This window comes from Lepidothrix coronata, unplaced genomic scaffold, assembly GCF_001604755.1.
Source record: "Lepidothrix coronata isolate B3197 unplaced genomic scaffold, Lepidothrix_coronata-1.0 Scaffold4, whole genome shotgun sequence".
Classification (NCBI taxonomy): Eukaryota; Metazoa; Chordata; class Aves; order Passeriformes; family Pipridae; genus Lepidothrix; species Lepidothrix coronata.
Genome location: NW_016690184.1, coordinates 2981856 through 2998426, shown reverse-complemented (window position 1 = coordinate 2998426; position 16571 = coordinate 2981856). Strand labels below are relative to the sequence as shown.

The following is a 16571-nucleotide window of genomic DNA, read 5'->3' as shown; positions in this document are numbered from 1 at the left end:
TCTATAGTAATGCATTAGACAGGTTAAATTCCTGTTTAAATTTTGAACTGTTTCCTTTGGAGACTTTTACTCTTGACAAGAACTTTTATTTTGGAAGTGCTGGTGGTTTTTCCTTTTAACTGAGTATGTATAGAAAAGTGGAGCTCTTATGAGCCAATTAACATTAGCGAGACCTGGGCTGCTAGCTTTATTAATATTTTGACCACCAGTGTGTTCAAAGCATGTGACCCCAGTTCATCAAAAGTGTCTTCAGCTATGCTGTCTATAGGAAACTTTTGAAAATTTCCTTTGGATATAGTGGCCTTACAAACTGAGTCCCCGTGTAGAGCTTTGGTCAACTTTCATAGCTCTTCAAACACCCAGGATAGCTTGGGTTCACCTCTTAAGACAATTTGTAACATCTGCTAATCAACCATGAGTCTCTTCATAACCTTTCACAGAGTTCTATCCACATCCAGGCCACCTTCTCGGCTTTCTAGAGAAATCATAATTTTGCCCATACTCAAATATAATTGCTATTTCCATTCAACGAGATCAAAGTTTATTTTGCATTTGTCTGAAAGAAAGACCATTGCTTGCTGATGTTTGTACCTAGTGGACCTTTAGGACTTGACTGACACAGACAGGAATTAAGACTGGCATATGCCATGAGTGACACTGATACTTTTGCTGCTCTGGTCCTTAAGCAGGGAACAGTCACTTTCCTTCCTCAGCCACCACATAGCTAATTTGTAGGAGTGGACCTAAACTGCAGGACCCTGAGTGTCTCTGTCAGCAGTAGGAATCCAGAAGTATCCCTTAGATGGCCAAGCGTACAAACAGGTCTTTTCAATTTCTTGATCCTGAATATAAAGCAGGAGCAAATTTTGTTGGTGTTACAGGCTGTAACCTAACCCGTTATATGATAGCTTGCTATTTTCTTAAGTATTCAAAATGTGTCACCTCTTACAGCACACATGCTTGAGTGCTGTACTTGGTTTTGTCTCTTGCTTGTCCTTGATGCCTCCAGCTTTCAGCCTTGGACTAGGTGGGATAACAGAACACTAGAGTTCTTCTCCAGCGATACTTGTGCTAAAAATGTCTTAAATTGCAGGAGTGTTCATGGAGAACAACACTGATATAAGACCTAGAAAAAAGCATAGATGTTATCAAAGAAAGCCCATAGGTTGTATATGAAAAACCCTACTATTAAAATGCCATGGCGAGGCTTCGCGAACGAAGATTTGGGAAGGCTCTATCCACATTTGCTACAGGCACGACTATTAAAATACTAAAGTGAATAAAGATAAGGAAGGTGAAATTTTTGAAATGGCCATGTTGTGATTGATTGATCTATGGGTTTTGTATGCCCTGTGTACTTGTTTGAGGTACAATGCTGTCCTTTGAAAGGAGCACTCTGAGCAGTGTAAGCTGTAATGGTGACAGCCAGCTGGAATACATCCCAGAGATGGGCCACTACTAAATGTACACTGAATAACTGAAGTTTCATGTCTTCTGTTCTTTTCCTATTGTTTCTATCCACTGTCCTCCTACTTTTGGTTCCATTGATTCCTGTGACTAATCATACTCCTTTTGGATCCATATTTTTTGAAGCAGTAGTGGTCTCCACACTTCCTTGTCTTTGCATGAATCAAAATTAACTGGACATATAAACTGTTGCTATCCTAAAGGATCCTTTAGGATAGACATTTGGTTGTTTCTCTTGAATGTTCACAGTGAAGGCTGTGTTTGCTTAATATTGATAAACTTTCTCAGTTAAGCTGTCAGAGAGACAGTTCTCTGTACCAGCTTGTACTGATTGCTGGTATGTTTTAAGGAATATTTTCTTCAGTCTGAAGGAGAAAAGGTGTTGACCATTACTGTTTTCTTTAGAGGGCTTTCTGTTTAGGAAATCATGAACATGAAAGTAGGTATCAGACCCTTTAAAGTGAATTAATGTATGAAGAAATCAATGGAGTGCAAAGGACTCTGCTAAAATTATTCACTCATTCAAAAATGTGGTAGATAAAGAGTTCATGTCAGTCTCTGAAAGGATTGGGTTTCCAAAGATTTGGGCCACTTAAGCAGGCACATTTGGGTTCTAAATTGTTAACTTCAGCATAATTTGTCTTCTTCCATTCTGGCTGTCTAAGTGTGTTGGATATTACCATCTGGCCTTTAGACCGGAAGAGAATTGCATTCGGTATCATTATGGAAGCCTAGTATTTTCATGGTGTCTTTAGCACCAAAGTTGAGTTTCAGATTCTTTTTATGGTCAGTTAAAAGATTTAATTTCAGAGATGAAATTTGGGGTTTGTGTCTTGAAAAAGAACACAAGCTATATTTTTTTAAAATGAAAGGGTACTTAAAAATGTTCATGTTTTACCATTTACAGCTTACTCTGCATATACTGTTCAAAAAACAATCTGTTTAAATATTGTAAGAGTTTTGTCAATGCAGTTTTGATAAAATTAAAAACTTATTTGGAAATGTATTTGGTTTGGGGACTATCATTGGATGAACACTGCTGATAGACTAATTTTCTATATTTTATAATGCAGAGTAATCAGACAGTTGATGGCCAGCCAAGGAATGTGACATTTGTATCTAAAGACTGTGATGCAGATGCACCTGAAGGTGAGTTAGATATATTTATTTCTTGTATTTCTAATGTGATAGGTGCGTGGTTGTTTGTGATAAGCAACTCAGTCGCTCTCTTCATGGCTTTTATTTGCTTTGGTATAATATATAATAATAAGCTATGATATGTAGCTAAGACCAAAAAATAGCTTCTTAAAGCTTACTTGATTCATTTGAAGAAATGACCATTTTTAGTAGAACCTTTGGCCAACAAAACATTCCACTTTGCTTTAAAATTTCTCACTTGCTTTAATGTGTATGTACAAGATGTTGAAAATAAATCCCAGCTGGTGAATAGCTTAGCATGGGAAGTGTCACTTCAGTGTATATGTTTACCATAGAAATGTCCAGACAAGTATTCTATTAAATTTCTCAATGTACTCAGGAAAAATAAGATCTGAAATTAGTGGAACTGGAAATTCTTAGTGGAACTTTACAGATAAGAGTTATGAGATTTTGATAAATAAGTAAACATGGGCTCTTCCATGAGCAACACTACCAGTGGAACTAAATTATTTTCGTGTAATCCTCTTAATTATTGTTCCTTATGATATCAAGTATAACTCTTGATCATTTGTGTTATTAACCATCCCTTTTTGACCTTTGAGCAGAAGATATATTCTAGAGCTGTGAGTAGTGACTATCAAGCAGATAGGTAATTCTGAAGTGTTCCTTGACTTTCCATCTATGCAGGTCTTAAAGTTGATATTTTTATTTGTTTTTAGAGAGACTAGTAACATTTTATTTGGTATTTATTTGCCTTTGAAACTTGAGTAAAGGTGTGAATGAATTTTAGCCTGGTTTCATTAAAAAAAATACAAACTAATTGAAATCATACTGGATTTGTTTTTTACAGTGTTACGTTTCACCTTCTTTTCCCTCTGCATATGGACAGTTTTTTCACAGTTTGAAACAACTTGAATTGCACCAACCATTGCAATACTGATACTGTTCTTTAAGGTCACAATCAATTATATTGATTGCTTTGATCTCAGCAAAAGATTTATGGCCTTCAGAATGGTCCAGATCTTTTCAGACCCAAGCTTTCAATTGTTCTTACTCTGGCAAACTTTCAGCTCCTCTGTATGAAGAGCAGTTGTATTATGTGTGCATTTATATACTTACAAAATGTTTGATAATGTTTGTTAATTGATAGAAAAGGTAAATAGTTGTCCTATATTCTCCTCTTATTATCAGTATTCTGTAACTCCTGGGTTTTGACTGCTTCTAGAAGATCTTAACAGCTCCTCAGGTTTTCTCCTACTTGTTATTGGACAAGATTTTGTACTAGTGGAGATAACTGGACCATTAGTTCTTTCTTTGTAATCTGTTAGGCCATGGTCTCCTTTGCAAGGTGGTTCCCTTGTATTTACAATATCTTCAAATTGAGTATGTATGTGTTAGTCTTATTCCTGGTGGTTCATAGCATTTCCCAAGGGGAATGAATTTGTCTCCTGTCTTCCCTCATACTTAAATCATTCATCCATTTTTTTGATTGCTATCTTTAGACTTAATGCAGTTTCAAGTGTTTTTCTATTTCGGCAAATATAGTTGTTCAACTCACATTTAGGCTGCTGTATCTTTGTGATTAAAATAGAAACTTCTATTTTTGGCAGAATTTAGAAGAACAACATCTGTTGTGTTTCAAAATGAGATCACTTTGACCAAGTTGTATAGGTTTTTATTTCTTGTGAACAGCTTCTTGACTTGGCTACTATTTGCTGGGAGAATATACTCAGTGGCATTGATAAAGCTCATTGGTCTTGACGTTTGTGAGAGAAATTAAAATAGTCTGATTTCCTCAGATTTTACTGCTTAATTATTTCAGTCCAACCCCAGTTCCTTATAAACATATGAAATTGCACCCATACTTTTGAATACTTTTTTTGAATACTTTTAATACTTTGATTTTCTTTCCTAATTTACTTTAACTAAGGGAGACAATATAGCTGATGCTTAAAACTAGTCTCCTGTTGTGCTGAATACAAGAGTTGGTCTGTGTAAATGATGGCTTTGGTTTGTCATCATTAACGTGCTGTTGCAGTGGCAATCTTTGAGTCACATTCCCCCTTCTTTGTAGGAAAGAGGTGGAGAAGGTGTGTTGATATGCTGTCCTGTGCTAACTTAGTGTAAGTAGAAGATGGATGGGTATTTCTTAAATGTGAACGTTAATGCAATGAAAAGGCTATAGTGGAGTTGTATTAACTGCAGATGATAGTCAGGCCATTCAAACGTTTTTATGAATGAAAGAAAACTTTATTTTGTAATACTAAAAAAAAAGTTGCATTAGTGAAGACACTTTATTCACTGTTTCATCCAGTCAGTTTTAGAAAGTGGAAATGTAGTGGTTGCCTTGAAGTACCTGCCGTTTGTAATACCTAGGAACAAAACTAATGAAAATAACTGGTTTAGATGCTACTCTTTTCTGTGATCAGACAGTATCCTGGCAAGTGAAACTTATTTCAGAGGTAGAAACTAGACTTCTTAATACAATTTTCCTTGTTTTTAAGGATATTAGACATGGGCAAAAATAGATGCAAATAACTTTAAGTTAAGATAAAGGTGTTGGGCAAGCACTTGCAGTTTGAATTGCCTTCTGGTTTATGTAAACCATCGAACTGGAACTAAATACAAATATTGATTTGTCTTCTCTGCACTTTATTTTGTTCCATTTAAACTGAGTTAGTTCTAATAGGTGTTTTTCCTTAAACATGAAACAAACTTTTATTGTCTGTGCTGATAGATAAGCTTATAGCAATCTGCTGTGTTATCGAATACTCAAATGCTGTAGATATGATCTTTACTTGCTGTTACTAAGTAGATTTTTTTTTTTCTGTCTGAGGTGGTAGAATAGACCTGATCTTCTTGTAATAGCTAATGCTCTCAAAAATTTTGATGTCATTAAACTTTAGTCTTTAATGGGCGGTGTTTCCTACAGATGTGTTTCAAACTAGTGTCTGGCTTGGTCAAAAGGACAATTACACGTCCTAGGGAAACTTAAGGCAGTTAAAATGCCATCTTATAAAAATATACTCTCAAGTATTTATAATAGATACATAATTTGTACTAGTTTAGCATTATATTATCTGCTTTCATGCAGCAAAACTCGTCTCTACTCCTGATATGCAGGAGGTGAATCTGTTTTATACTCAATGCCAAAGTCTTCAGTAGCGTAACTGCATGAAACAGAACAGAAGCCAAAAAATAATAGGGTAGGGTGCATATTACAACTCAAAGTATCTTTTTTTTAAGTTATATTTAAACATCTTGCACAAGTTTTGTGTTCTGGTTAAATTAGACTTTTTAAAAGCTTTTTAAGTAGTATTTTGGAGCCATAAATTTAATAAATTTGTTATAGGCAAGACATTAATTTTCAGTGTTTGATACAGTTGGGCAAATATCTTATTTGATTGTTGTTTTCAAGGCCTAATGCCAGCTGAACTGTTGGGCCTACAGTTCAGTTGAGCATAAGGTCAAGCAAAGGAGTTCAGTTATTTGATTAAGACTCTTTCACCTGGACTAATGCACTGAAAGCTTGGTATAGGTTTAGCTAAACAGGTTAATGAGATTAATGTAAATGAGAAATGACTTAGCTGCAAGGCTATATAAAAGACTTTTTCCAGCCTTAGTTATGATATCTGATTAACACTTTCTACCTCTTTCTAGACAAAAACAACCCCCTAAATTATTTTTTTTAAGCATCATGCACTTTAAATGCACAACATGCTTAGAATCCCCCTTGGATTCTTTCACTTCTTTCACTGGGGAAATGAGTCTTACCCAAGGCCTGCTAAATGCGTAGTACAGTCTGTCTGCTGGGCCTTTTTCACAGACCTGCACTAACTTGGAGCTAAATCTCAAGTGGGAAAGAAGAAAGATTATCTCAGTTTCTGAGGCTTTGAACTGAGAAGGTCTTACTGAGTTAACTAGATCTGCACCTTCTTCCAAGACACTTTTGTTAGCTAGAAGTCAAGTTCAGAATCTCAGGCTTTATTTTAGTGAGAATAAAGATTAGATGTAGACATTAGTCAAACTGGAAAGGAGCTCCAAAGACAAATGCCAAAACAGGAGCATATTCTTTGTTTCTCCTTTAGACAAATCAGGAGACATGCAAAGGGAAACTAAAAGCAAATTGCTCAGAACTTTCAATATTTTGTAATTTTGTATGAAGAGCTGTTTGACTATGTTACCACTTGCAAATTGTTGTTTTAAATTAATTAATTTGCACAATTACAAAATGTTTCACATAAAGCCTAAATGATGATTTTAGTGAGGACTCTGTCCAGTTTCCTTTTACTTTAGTGAATGACCTTACTAGTACTTTACCCTGAATCTCTGTCTCAGTTTAAAGAAACTGGAATGTTTGCTAAGGAGGATGAGTTGAGATAGACCAAACTCCTCTCTCTCAGCATTTGTAAATCCAAAACTAAGAGGCTCCAATCGAGGAAGTATGGAAAAAAGGAAGAAACAACAACCCTTTATTAAAAGATATGTGTATGTTGGCAAAGACAGTAACAGAACACAAAAAAACAACTAGACAATAGTCCTGTACCCAACCCAAAAGTCCCCTTCAAAAAAATACAGTCTGAGTACTTCTCTGTCCTCTAGCGCGGTTCTAATCACGGTCGGCAGGGGGCGCTGTTGGATCGCTGGAGGTGCAGAGCCTGCAGTGCTCTGTGTTGGCCTGCAGGGGGCGCTGTCGGGCTCTGGCGGTCACTGCGCGGGGTCTCGGATCACGGGAGAAGTTGGAGTGGGGCCTTCTCCCACCAAGAGGGGGAAGGGAATAGAGGGAAAGAAGGGCAGTCTACTTCCCACAGAACGCACCGCTGTCCTTGGCTGGTGGTGCTCAAGGCTCCTCTTTTTCTCCCAATGAGCACAAACTCTCCGATGAAATTGCAGCAGGTTCAGGCTAGAGGCAAGGGCAGCATGCAGGCAAGCCAAGGCAAATGGTCAGAAATGACCAGGTCAAGAGCCTCAAAGCTTTTCCAAATGCACACACAGACTCCCCATCTCAGAGTAGAGAGAACCACACTGTTCTCCCACTTTGTGTGGAAGGCAGCAGAAAAGAAAAACTCACTGCAGCCTCAGATGGGCCATTAGCTGGGAATGCAGTTCTGCCAGCTCCTATGTAAAGGTAATTTCCCCTCTTCCCCTCTCCGTTCAAACTCTCTCTTCTTAGAGTGGGGCAGGGGAAGGAAAAAATTCCTAGTTGGATTTCTTAGAGCAAGTAAAGCTATGACACTCTACTTATGCATAACATTATTGAAGTCCTCTATAACCGTAAGTACTCAGTATAAATAAGCACAATGGTGCAGGTCTGACCACAGAAAGCCCTGTTTGGCAGCTGTAAACAGCATGAGCAGCTAAGAGTGCCATAAATATCTTTTTGCAGTGCATTGTTCATTGACACGCAGTTGTAGATACATCAATTCCTGCAATTTTTTTCTGCACCCCACCACCATGGACAGTATGAACTACCCCTCTTCTCCCTCCATGTAATCATAACTGGAGAGAGATGAGGCTGCATTTTCTAAATACTCCGAAATGTTAAATGGCAGTAAAGTAATTGCACAGTTTCTTCTTGGATCTACATGCTACTTCTGTTTCCTGTTGTATTTAAGCCCAACAGTCAAGTGAAATGCTCTGATATTATCAGTACTTTGGAATAAGAATTGAAGCTCCTTGTAAAGGATTGAGGGGTATACATCCATTCTTAAAAGCAAGTAATGAACCCTTTGAGTAAGAAACCTACCAACACTGTCTACAAAATGGCCTTTTAAATAAAGGCAGTTTTCTTAACAAAAGAAGGCATAATATTTGGCCTCTAAGTAGCAATTCCACCACATCTTTTAATCACTGAGAAACATTAATTGCAGCATGTATTGGAAATATTTTCAGTGGCTGGATGAATGACACTGGACTGGGCAAATCCTTTCTGAACCGTGAGGGAGAAACCTGACTGGATTACAGCCACGTGTATCCTAAATTGTGTCTAAAGAAGACAGGAATAAAGCTGTTGTTTTCAGAGCATCACTGATGAAAAAAATCACAAATTCACATCCGGCTTCTTATTTAAAAGAACTTGGCATCAGGTCTTTTGACTCTTCAATCATGATCATAACTGTTTTTCTTCTCCAGAGAATAAGGAGGGCATTCCAGCATGAGAGGTTGCTCTGCTTCCTTAAATGCTTCTTTGAGTGTCAGCTGCCTGTAAATACTTCTGTCTGCAGACAGAATATGAGGTACTCTGTAAGGATATAAAGAGGTCAAGATAATTCTTTTAAAGTATCTTCTTTCTTCCCGTGTTCCAAGTTCTTTTCATGTAGCATTCTCTCAGGATGGGAAAAACAAGGAATCCTTCTTTCCACAGGACACATCCTTCTTTAAGTAATCAGATAAAGACAGTATGAGACAAGTAGAAATGACATGACAAAATTAGTTGTCAAGTGGTGTACTGTAGTTTCAAGTCTGAACTAGTGAAAGTTTAAGCTTGTGCCAAGTTGATACTCCAAAATGTTATAGGTAGCTAATGGAAAAGGTTTTGATTAGTATCAAAATGATAGGTTGTGCTGTCCACTGCTTGCTTTCTGGAATTTTGCATCCATGTTCATCCCTAGGGTATTGACTTTGATGCTTGTCACTAGCTAGGTCTTTAAAACAAGAGTAATTTGCCTTTAGTTACTGAAAGGAGACTCAGGAATGCATCTTGCAGAAGTTCAAATTTAAATTAGCACTTTATAGGCAAGAAGTAGCAATTATGGCTTGTGTTTAAACACATCTGGCCACTGTTGTAATTAACCTAAATTGTACACAGTGTTTCAAAAGGTGTCTAGTTTAAACAAAAACACTGAGAACACTTTTCTTCACCGGGCTGATCTAGGGGTTTATTGCTTCTCTGTAGAAAATGGGTATTATCTCATTGGAATTAACATGGCTTCAGATCTTAGTTATTGGCTAATGCTGTACCTTTGCACTATACACATGGCCTTGTAGAATTAGTATTTTCTTCACTTGGAGATATTTAATAAACATTAAAGTCAATTTATCCTTTAAAATTATGAAAAATGAGATTAACGGGTTTAGCTCTTCAAATCTCATTAAATGGTTTTCACCTAGTCTGTTAATACCTGCAAATCTTGGCACCCTCACAGAATCTCTGTAAAGAAACTGAAATAGAAGCCTTATAGCTGGGTGCAGTTTTGCATTATAATGCCATAACTGTGCAAAGATGAACTCCAAATTTAAAATGGCCAAAAGAGGACTGATGGGCTCTTTGAGTGTATAGAGGGAAGTGGTGAAAACTCTTGTTACGTTTAGGTAAAGCTTGTTTGTGCTTCGTTGATTCTAAGATCCAGAACCCTCTTTCTACAACTAAATCCTGCATTCATACAAGAATGCAAATCCTGTTCGTACAAGTCACTTTGTTTAAATCTGACTGTTGGAAAAAATAGTTATGTGACCCAGATTGCTCAGCAGGACATGGTTCTTGTTATTTAGCATTCAGAAACTTTTTTCTTTTTTCAGCACAAAATCTTGGAGAATCTTACTGGAAGCCTCCTTATGCTATAAAGCCCTGCTAGCCCTGATGGGACTTGCAAATTCTCGAGCCATTTAATGTAAACATTCATAATGTGTAATTATCATCAAGAAGTTGTGTGGCTGCTGCAATTGTTCATGTAGTGTAAAGTAAATGCAAATAGCTGCTGGTTATCTAGGCTTGTAACCTTTGTTACAAAATCAGATCTGACTATTTGTTATAAAACCAGATTATTTACATTGATTACATCACTTTTCTGTCTGTCTAGTTTTATATCAGGTTGTGCTTGATTTGCAAATACACCTTGTGAAGTCTCATACACAAATTACCTGCAGCTTGAAGCGCTGAAAAAAGCAGAGTTTGCCCTCTAAATAATAGCTTGTCCCAAATAGCTTTTCCAGGCTCCTCATTACTCCTGTCTTCCAAGTTCCTGGCTTCTCCTTAGCCTGCTAAATCTTTTCCTTTGTCAGGATTAGATTCCAAACCTACTGAGCAGCTTTTGTTGAATAAAGTAGCTTTTTGGACTAGGCTTTATCCACCTAGACTTTTGGTCTCTACAGGTCTGTTTTAGGTGCCATCTCACTACCTCTTCCAGCTGAGCAAAGAAAGCCCACACCAAAACCAAACAATTGGGAATTAACAGCAGGCAGGTTTTTGTGTGTGTATGTTAGACATAGCTATCTACAGTCTTTTAAGATCTATGAACTGTTGTTTAACATCTGAGTGGTTTGATACTCATGCTTCTAGTGCACTGTAGTGCTTCAAAGTGCTGTCAGCTTGAAATGTTGGAAGCTTAGTGATTCAGATCTCTTTAAGTGGGCAGCTATTGTAGCTACATACAACCAGTTGGGAGATATTTTCACATCTTGCTATATGTGAGTAGTGTGTTTTCCCATATACTTTCCAGTCTGAAAAGAGATCAAAGATGTAAATTTGTTGCAAAATTAACCTTGAAACAAGTGATGATGAACTCTTTAAGACTTGCATTATTGTGAAAGCTGAGTGATGAACTGAAGATTTAAGCAATTTCTGGGAGAAGTTAGCTGAGGGAAAGATCACTGCTATAGGATGCCACAACCCAAAAAATTGTAAAAGCTTTCTATGGGAGATTAATTTTAACTTGTGAAACCAGTGAAGTAGCAGCAGCAGAGGAGCAGGACTGTGAAGTGCAAAAGCAGGCTCAACAGATGAATGAGGTTACTGTTACTTTTCTGTGTATGTATATATCTCACAGCAGAGAAGAATGTGGAGTAAGTGGGGATGTGCTCAAATAGAATATGCAAGAAACCACTGTTGTAGAAACTGCTGAGTAAGAGATACTAAAAAACAAAGTCATTTTTCCCTATTTAGTCAACAAGAAAACAAATACTGTATTTGTGGCTGAGGCAGCTGTTGCTGCTATTCCATGAATCTGTTTCCAGAGACAGCTGTGGAAATAATACGTGAAGTAGAATCATTAACATAAACTTCTGTGGACACTGGAAGTCCTTGAGTGACCATAACACTGTGAAGTATTGATAAAGATAGGTTGAGATCATAGGTACAAGACAAAAAGGGAAACTTGAAATTACAAAACTTTTTATATACTTGCTAGTATCTGAAGGCTGCTGAAGCTTGCTTTGTCTGGTCCATCTCAACAATTTGGTCTGTGACCAAAGCTGTTCCTAGAAACTGTAAGAGGCAGCTGCTTTTTGCAACACAGCTTTTAAGTAATTCACAGCAAGAGCTGTATGAAATAAGTGTTCTTGGATACCTGAAGCCATGTCTTCAATACGTTTAGGATTTGGAATATGCAGTGCTTTTATGTTTTAGCAGGTTTTACCTGCAGTAAAGATGCAGGTTTTCTTTTGGCAGTAGTTTTGAGTGTATTTTAGGCAAAACTAGTTTCTACTTGAATTTGGGTATGTAAACTTCATCTGTCTGTGGATGACATTTTCACTGTGGGTTTTCCATCCAAAATGCCATTGTCAGTTAGATGTGTGTTGTCTCTACATCTACGTTTGTGTAATGATTTCAGGCACACACAGGACCTTAAGAGACAGTCTGGTCCAACACCCCAGCAGGGTCAAGGAGAGCAGTTAGCTCAGGTCCGTCCAGCTGCGAATGTTTCCACAGACAGCAGCTTCAATGTTTACCCATGCCAATGGTGAACCTTCTCCTATTATGTAGTTGTATCTGGTCAACCCCCAGCCTGCAGTGTTGCATGATGTCTCTTTGTTCCAAGTACAGGGCTTCTGTCTCTGTTAAACTTTGAGGACTTTTTCAAAGGACTTGAAAAATAGGTCTCTCCTAAATATGGTCATCTAGTGTGTTGATTCTCTGCTCTCCTCCCAGTTTGATCTGTGGATTTACAGAGGGTATTATCTCTTTCATTGTCTAGTTGATAAACTGAGTCATCAATGGACTGAAAACAAAAACAGTTAGTACTTGTCATTCTTTGTTTAAAACATTGTTTTATCTTGAATCTTGGCTTTGTGCCTTGGTCAGCGCTACATAATATGCTGTATTTTTAAAGTGATGGCAGTTAATCTGTTGGAGGCTTAGTAATTTTCCATGTATATTTCTGCTCCACATGATCAAGATGTGCCAGTAATATTCTCACTGATCATTCTGGATAACAAGTAGTTATCCTAATTCAGGTTGTTCATTATAACTTAAGCTAAATTGGGTCATACGGAGGAATAAATTGATTAAGAATGTTGTGTGATGTCAACCAATTTAGTAATATATTAGTTCAGAAATATATTAGTTCAGGTAAAAATTAGTTAACTGCTCTTGTGACACATTGCATAGAAATGTTTTCTCAAGGTCAAACTATTCTAAAATATTTACCGTCACCTACTTAATGCAATTATGGTGAAGAGTTATCTGAAAGTCTTTCAGCTGTTTTTAATTCAGGTAACCAGCTGGAGAGCTGCAGATGGTATTGACAATACTATCTGCAGTTACGATGGCTGCTGAAAGGTAAACTATATAACTATATAAGCAGCCTATCGCTCAGAAGTTTAGAAGACAGGAAGTTCTATACTTCAACTGTACCTGGGGAATATTTCCAAACCTATGGTCCAAACGGCAATTTGTGTGGCTTACTTTCTCTAGTGTTCAAGTTGTTTAGACACGAATTCCTGCTCTGAAATGGGCTTTAGGTGGGGTTTGAAGCATAGTAAGTAAAGAAAAAAATCGTGTTATACCTTAGCATAAACTCAGTGCACTCCTTGCACTGGAGAGGTTCAACTGGCTCGTGTGTCCTGCTGGCCACCCTGACCTGATCTCTCAAATGTCACAGGTTCAGTGTCCCATGCAAACCTTTATGCTCCCTGTCTGCAGTGTTGAAAATGCCTTGGCAATTTGATTCTTAATTTTGTTAGAATCTGCCTCTTAAAAAGGAAAAATGCAATCACATCAAAAAATACATGTTAGAGGAGTAAGGTTTAACCATGGTTTTAGGTCTTAGGTACAAATAAGTCCTCTGCTATCTGGATTGCAAAAGTCTCAGTACATATTGGGGTTTTTTCGCCTACATCACTCAACATTGTAGTTGACATTGATTTACAAAACTTATGCAATCCTAGTAGAGACACCTTTTTTTCAGAGTCCTGAAATGTATGTTTAATCCAAAATCTGCTTTGTATCTCTTTCTGGCTATGGTTTATTTAAAATGGGAAGTGAGTTCCATTTGGACAGATTCTAGTTAATAATTGGCACATCTGCAGGAGAAATTGTACCCGGTGGTAAGGGAGTTACCTGTGTAACTTGTGACTTAGTGTTACCTGTCACAGTCACTCTTTGTAACAACAAATGTCGGTCTTGTATACCTTCATGGGAGAGGAGAGTCAATGATATTCAATGAGTGTAATTGTTCTGCAGATCTGAATATTCTCTAAAACTGCTAAATTATTATCCTATTATATTTGGGTTAGCTGATTTTTTTTTTGTTGTTCTATGTTAATCAGTACTGTTTCCTTTCATTTTAGATCAGTGTATTGTCACTCGAACGTACCTCTTTCTTCATAAGTTTTGGTTCTTCAGTGCTGCCTATTACTTTGGGAACTGGGCATTCATTGCAGTAAGTACTTTTAGAGATCACTAAATCAAGTTGGATAATTTACAGTAGTTGTCATTGCATCATTTGCATCACCACCATGCTACTTTGTTTTACGTATATTGCCCTTCTGTTCCCCTTAATTGAATTAACAGTAACTTCTACTACTTAAAATTTGCAGGTCTTTTTAATTGGATTAATTGTTTCATGCTGCAAAGGCAAGAAATCAGTCATTGAAGGTGAAGTGGATGATGATGATTCAGACATGAGTGATGATGAACTGTCTGTTTATTACCATTGATATCCTTTTGCCTTCAAGATGAAAAAAGTGTAATTTAAAGTTATGTTGCAAGTCATACCCGTGTGGAATTTGTATCCAAATAAGCATCCTTGCACCTGTAAAGATAGAAGAAATAACTGTAATCACTTAAAGAGGTAAAAAACCTGAATATCACTTTTTGAGTATCACTGTTAAATGAGAACGAATATTGAAGCTGAGTTTGAATAATATATAGAAAATATTGTTTTATGATTAAACATGTATGTAAATTTCTGATGTATAATTTGATGAACTGTTGTAACTATTTCATAATTCATTGTGTTTTTCTGTTAACTTAAGTTTTCTTAAATACTTTCACGCTCAACATGTAGGACTTTTTTATTCGTAAATAAACTAGCTAAAATCCTGCAAAACAGTGCAAATATTGCTGGAAATATTTGGATTAGATTTATACTTTCAGAAGGGTTTGACTTTTGCATTAGTTTTGCTGGCATTTCTGGGATATCCATACAAAACTATAGCTAATAAGAGACTGTCCTCTAAAGTATGCCAAAAACATTCACTTAGGTGGTGAGTTCCCAGTCCATGAAAAATAAGTAATTTTCATACTATTATCCCCACTGAGTTACCATGGGAATCCTCGGGTAACTATGAGGTGGCTTTTACTCTATCAGAGGAAATCATTAGTGTAAATTACAATATTCAGCACTGTTGCAGTGTTTTAGCACAGTTCAGTTCTGAAACTGCCAGGTGCCTGATTTAGTCATAACTAATGGAATAATTGAGATGCAATTAATTTTTAACATATTTTTCTCTTTAATGCAAATTGTCTAGTTTGAAGTTTTCTCTCAGTATTTAATGTAAATGTTGTCAACTTGTTTACAAGCCAATATGTTTATATAAACACAGTTCATAAATATTTTTGTCATTCATGTTGTTTTTGTAAAGTAATCCTATTTTAGCTATATAGTTACTGAACTATATTTCTAAGTCTGGAAAAAATCTTCAGATATCCTTTCACAGACTCAGAAAGAGACAATGATTACAAATACAGGGTTTTAAGCTTCTAGGGCTACCTGAGGGACACTATAGTCCATGCAAGCCCATGGAAATGTAACTTATGTAGTCTTTTTACAAGACTAATTGTTAAATAGCTATTAAAATGTGGGGGAATTATTATGTCCTGTTTGCATGTTTGCAAACACTAAAGTTATTTCAAGAACAGTCTGCCTCTTCCTGCAGTATTTCAGAACAGCAGGGTCTCGGGAACTTCTGAATTTTAATTTAACTTCAGTATTTGAGGAAGTCTTAGGTGAGTTGCTTAGTTAATGCATGAACACAGGGAACTGATGTTTGGACTTTTATAGGAAGAAACAAAACTGAAGTCTTTGAACAAGCCTTCTGTGCCAGCTACTCCAATAGCATAAATGTTGGTGGCAACCTGGAAGAATGTCTCTTGTAGGTTATCATGAGCTACAAATATGCAGTCAGGTCTGTTCAACTAATACCAGTCAATCAATTTGCTGCCAATGAGACATTTGAAAGGACACAAATGTATTCAAACAGTGACAGTAGGTACTGGAATTTGACTAGTCAATCTGAGCTCCCTTTGACTAGAATTAGCTGAATACTATTTAAACATGACCATTGGTGAAACTTTCAGGAAATTATTTAAAAGAAGTTCAAGTAACTCAAACAAAAGGTGGAACCTGATTTTGGCTGTCTGGAAGCTGCATCCAAAAGGTAGCAGGAAGTTGGAGCATACTTATTTGTGGATGCCCTGATGGAAAACTTACATGAGCTAATTTAAATAAAGGTAGCTGTTCAGATGTCCTCCTTTGTTTGTGGGTTTTGTTAATTTTTCATCTTCAGCTTTAACCTGTGGTAATTATCACTTCTTTCTTTGCCTGTATCATGTACAGATTTGTTTGTAACACCCAGTTTTGCAGAGTTATATCCATTCTACCTTAACTTCTCACTGGGAGATTGCTGCTCATCTGGACAAGATTGGCAGGAAGGTGTTGGTTTTGTACTGTGTAGCTGCTTCATGTTGTACACGGCCTTAGAGGGTCAGTGGTCAAGACGCCTGGTCA

General features: G+C 36.9%; 1 protein-coding gene across 2 annotated transcripts in view; it reads left to right on the top strand.

Moving 5' to 3' along the window:
* The window catches only part of LMBRD1 (LMBR1 domain containing 1), a 74581-nt gene extending 58270 nt beyond the window's left edge, over positions 1 to 16311 (top strand). The window contains exons 14-16 of one of the 2 annotated variants that reach the window (XR_001876682.1): positions 2541 to 2616; positions 10144 to 10305; positions 14131 to 14223. Coding sequence is in view for 1 of the 2 variants with exons in the window: in XM_017826510.1 (XP_017681999.1) it covers positions 2541 to 2616; positions 14131 to 14222; positions 14380 to 14499 (288 nt within the window). In the remaining variant the exon portion in view is untranslated. Of the gene's footprint in view, positions 1 to 2540; positions 2617 to 10143; positions 10306 to 14130; positions 14224 to 14379 lie in introns of those variants that run through there. The other variant, XM_017826510.1, reaches the window with a different exon arrangement.
* Positions 16312 to 16571: the final 260 nt, after the last annotated feature.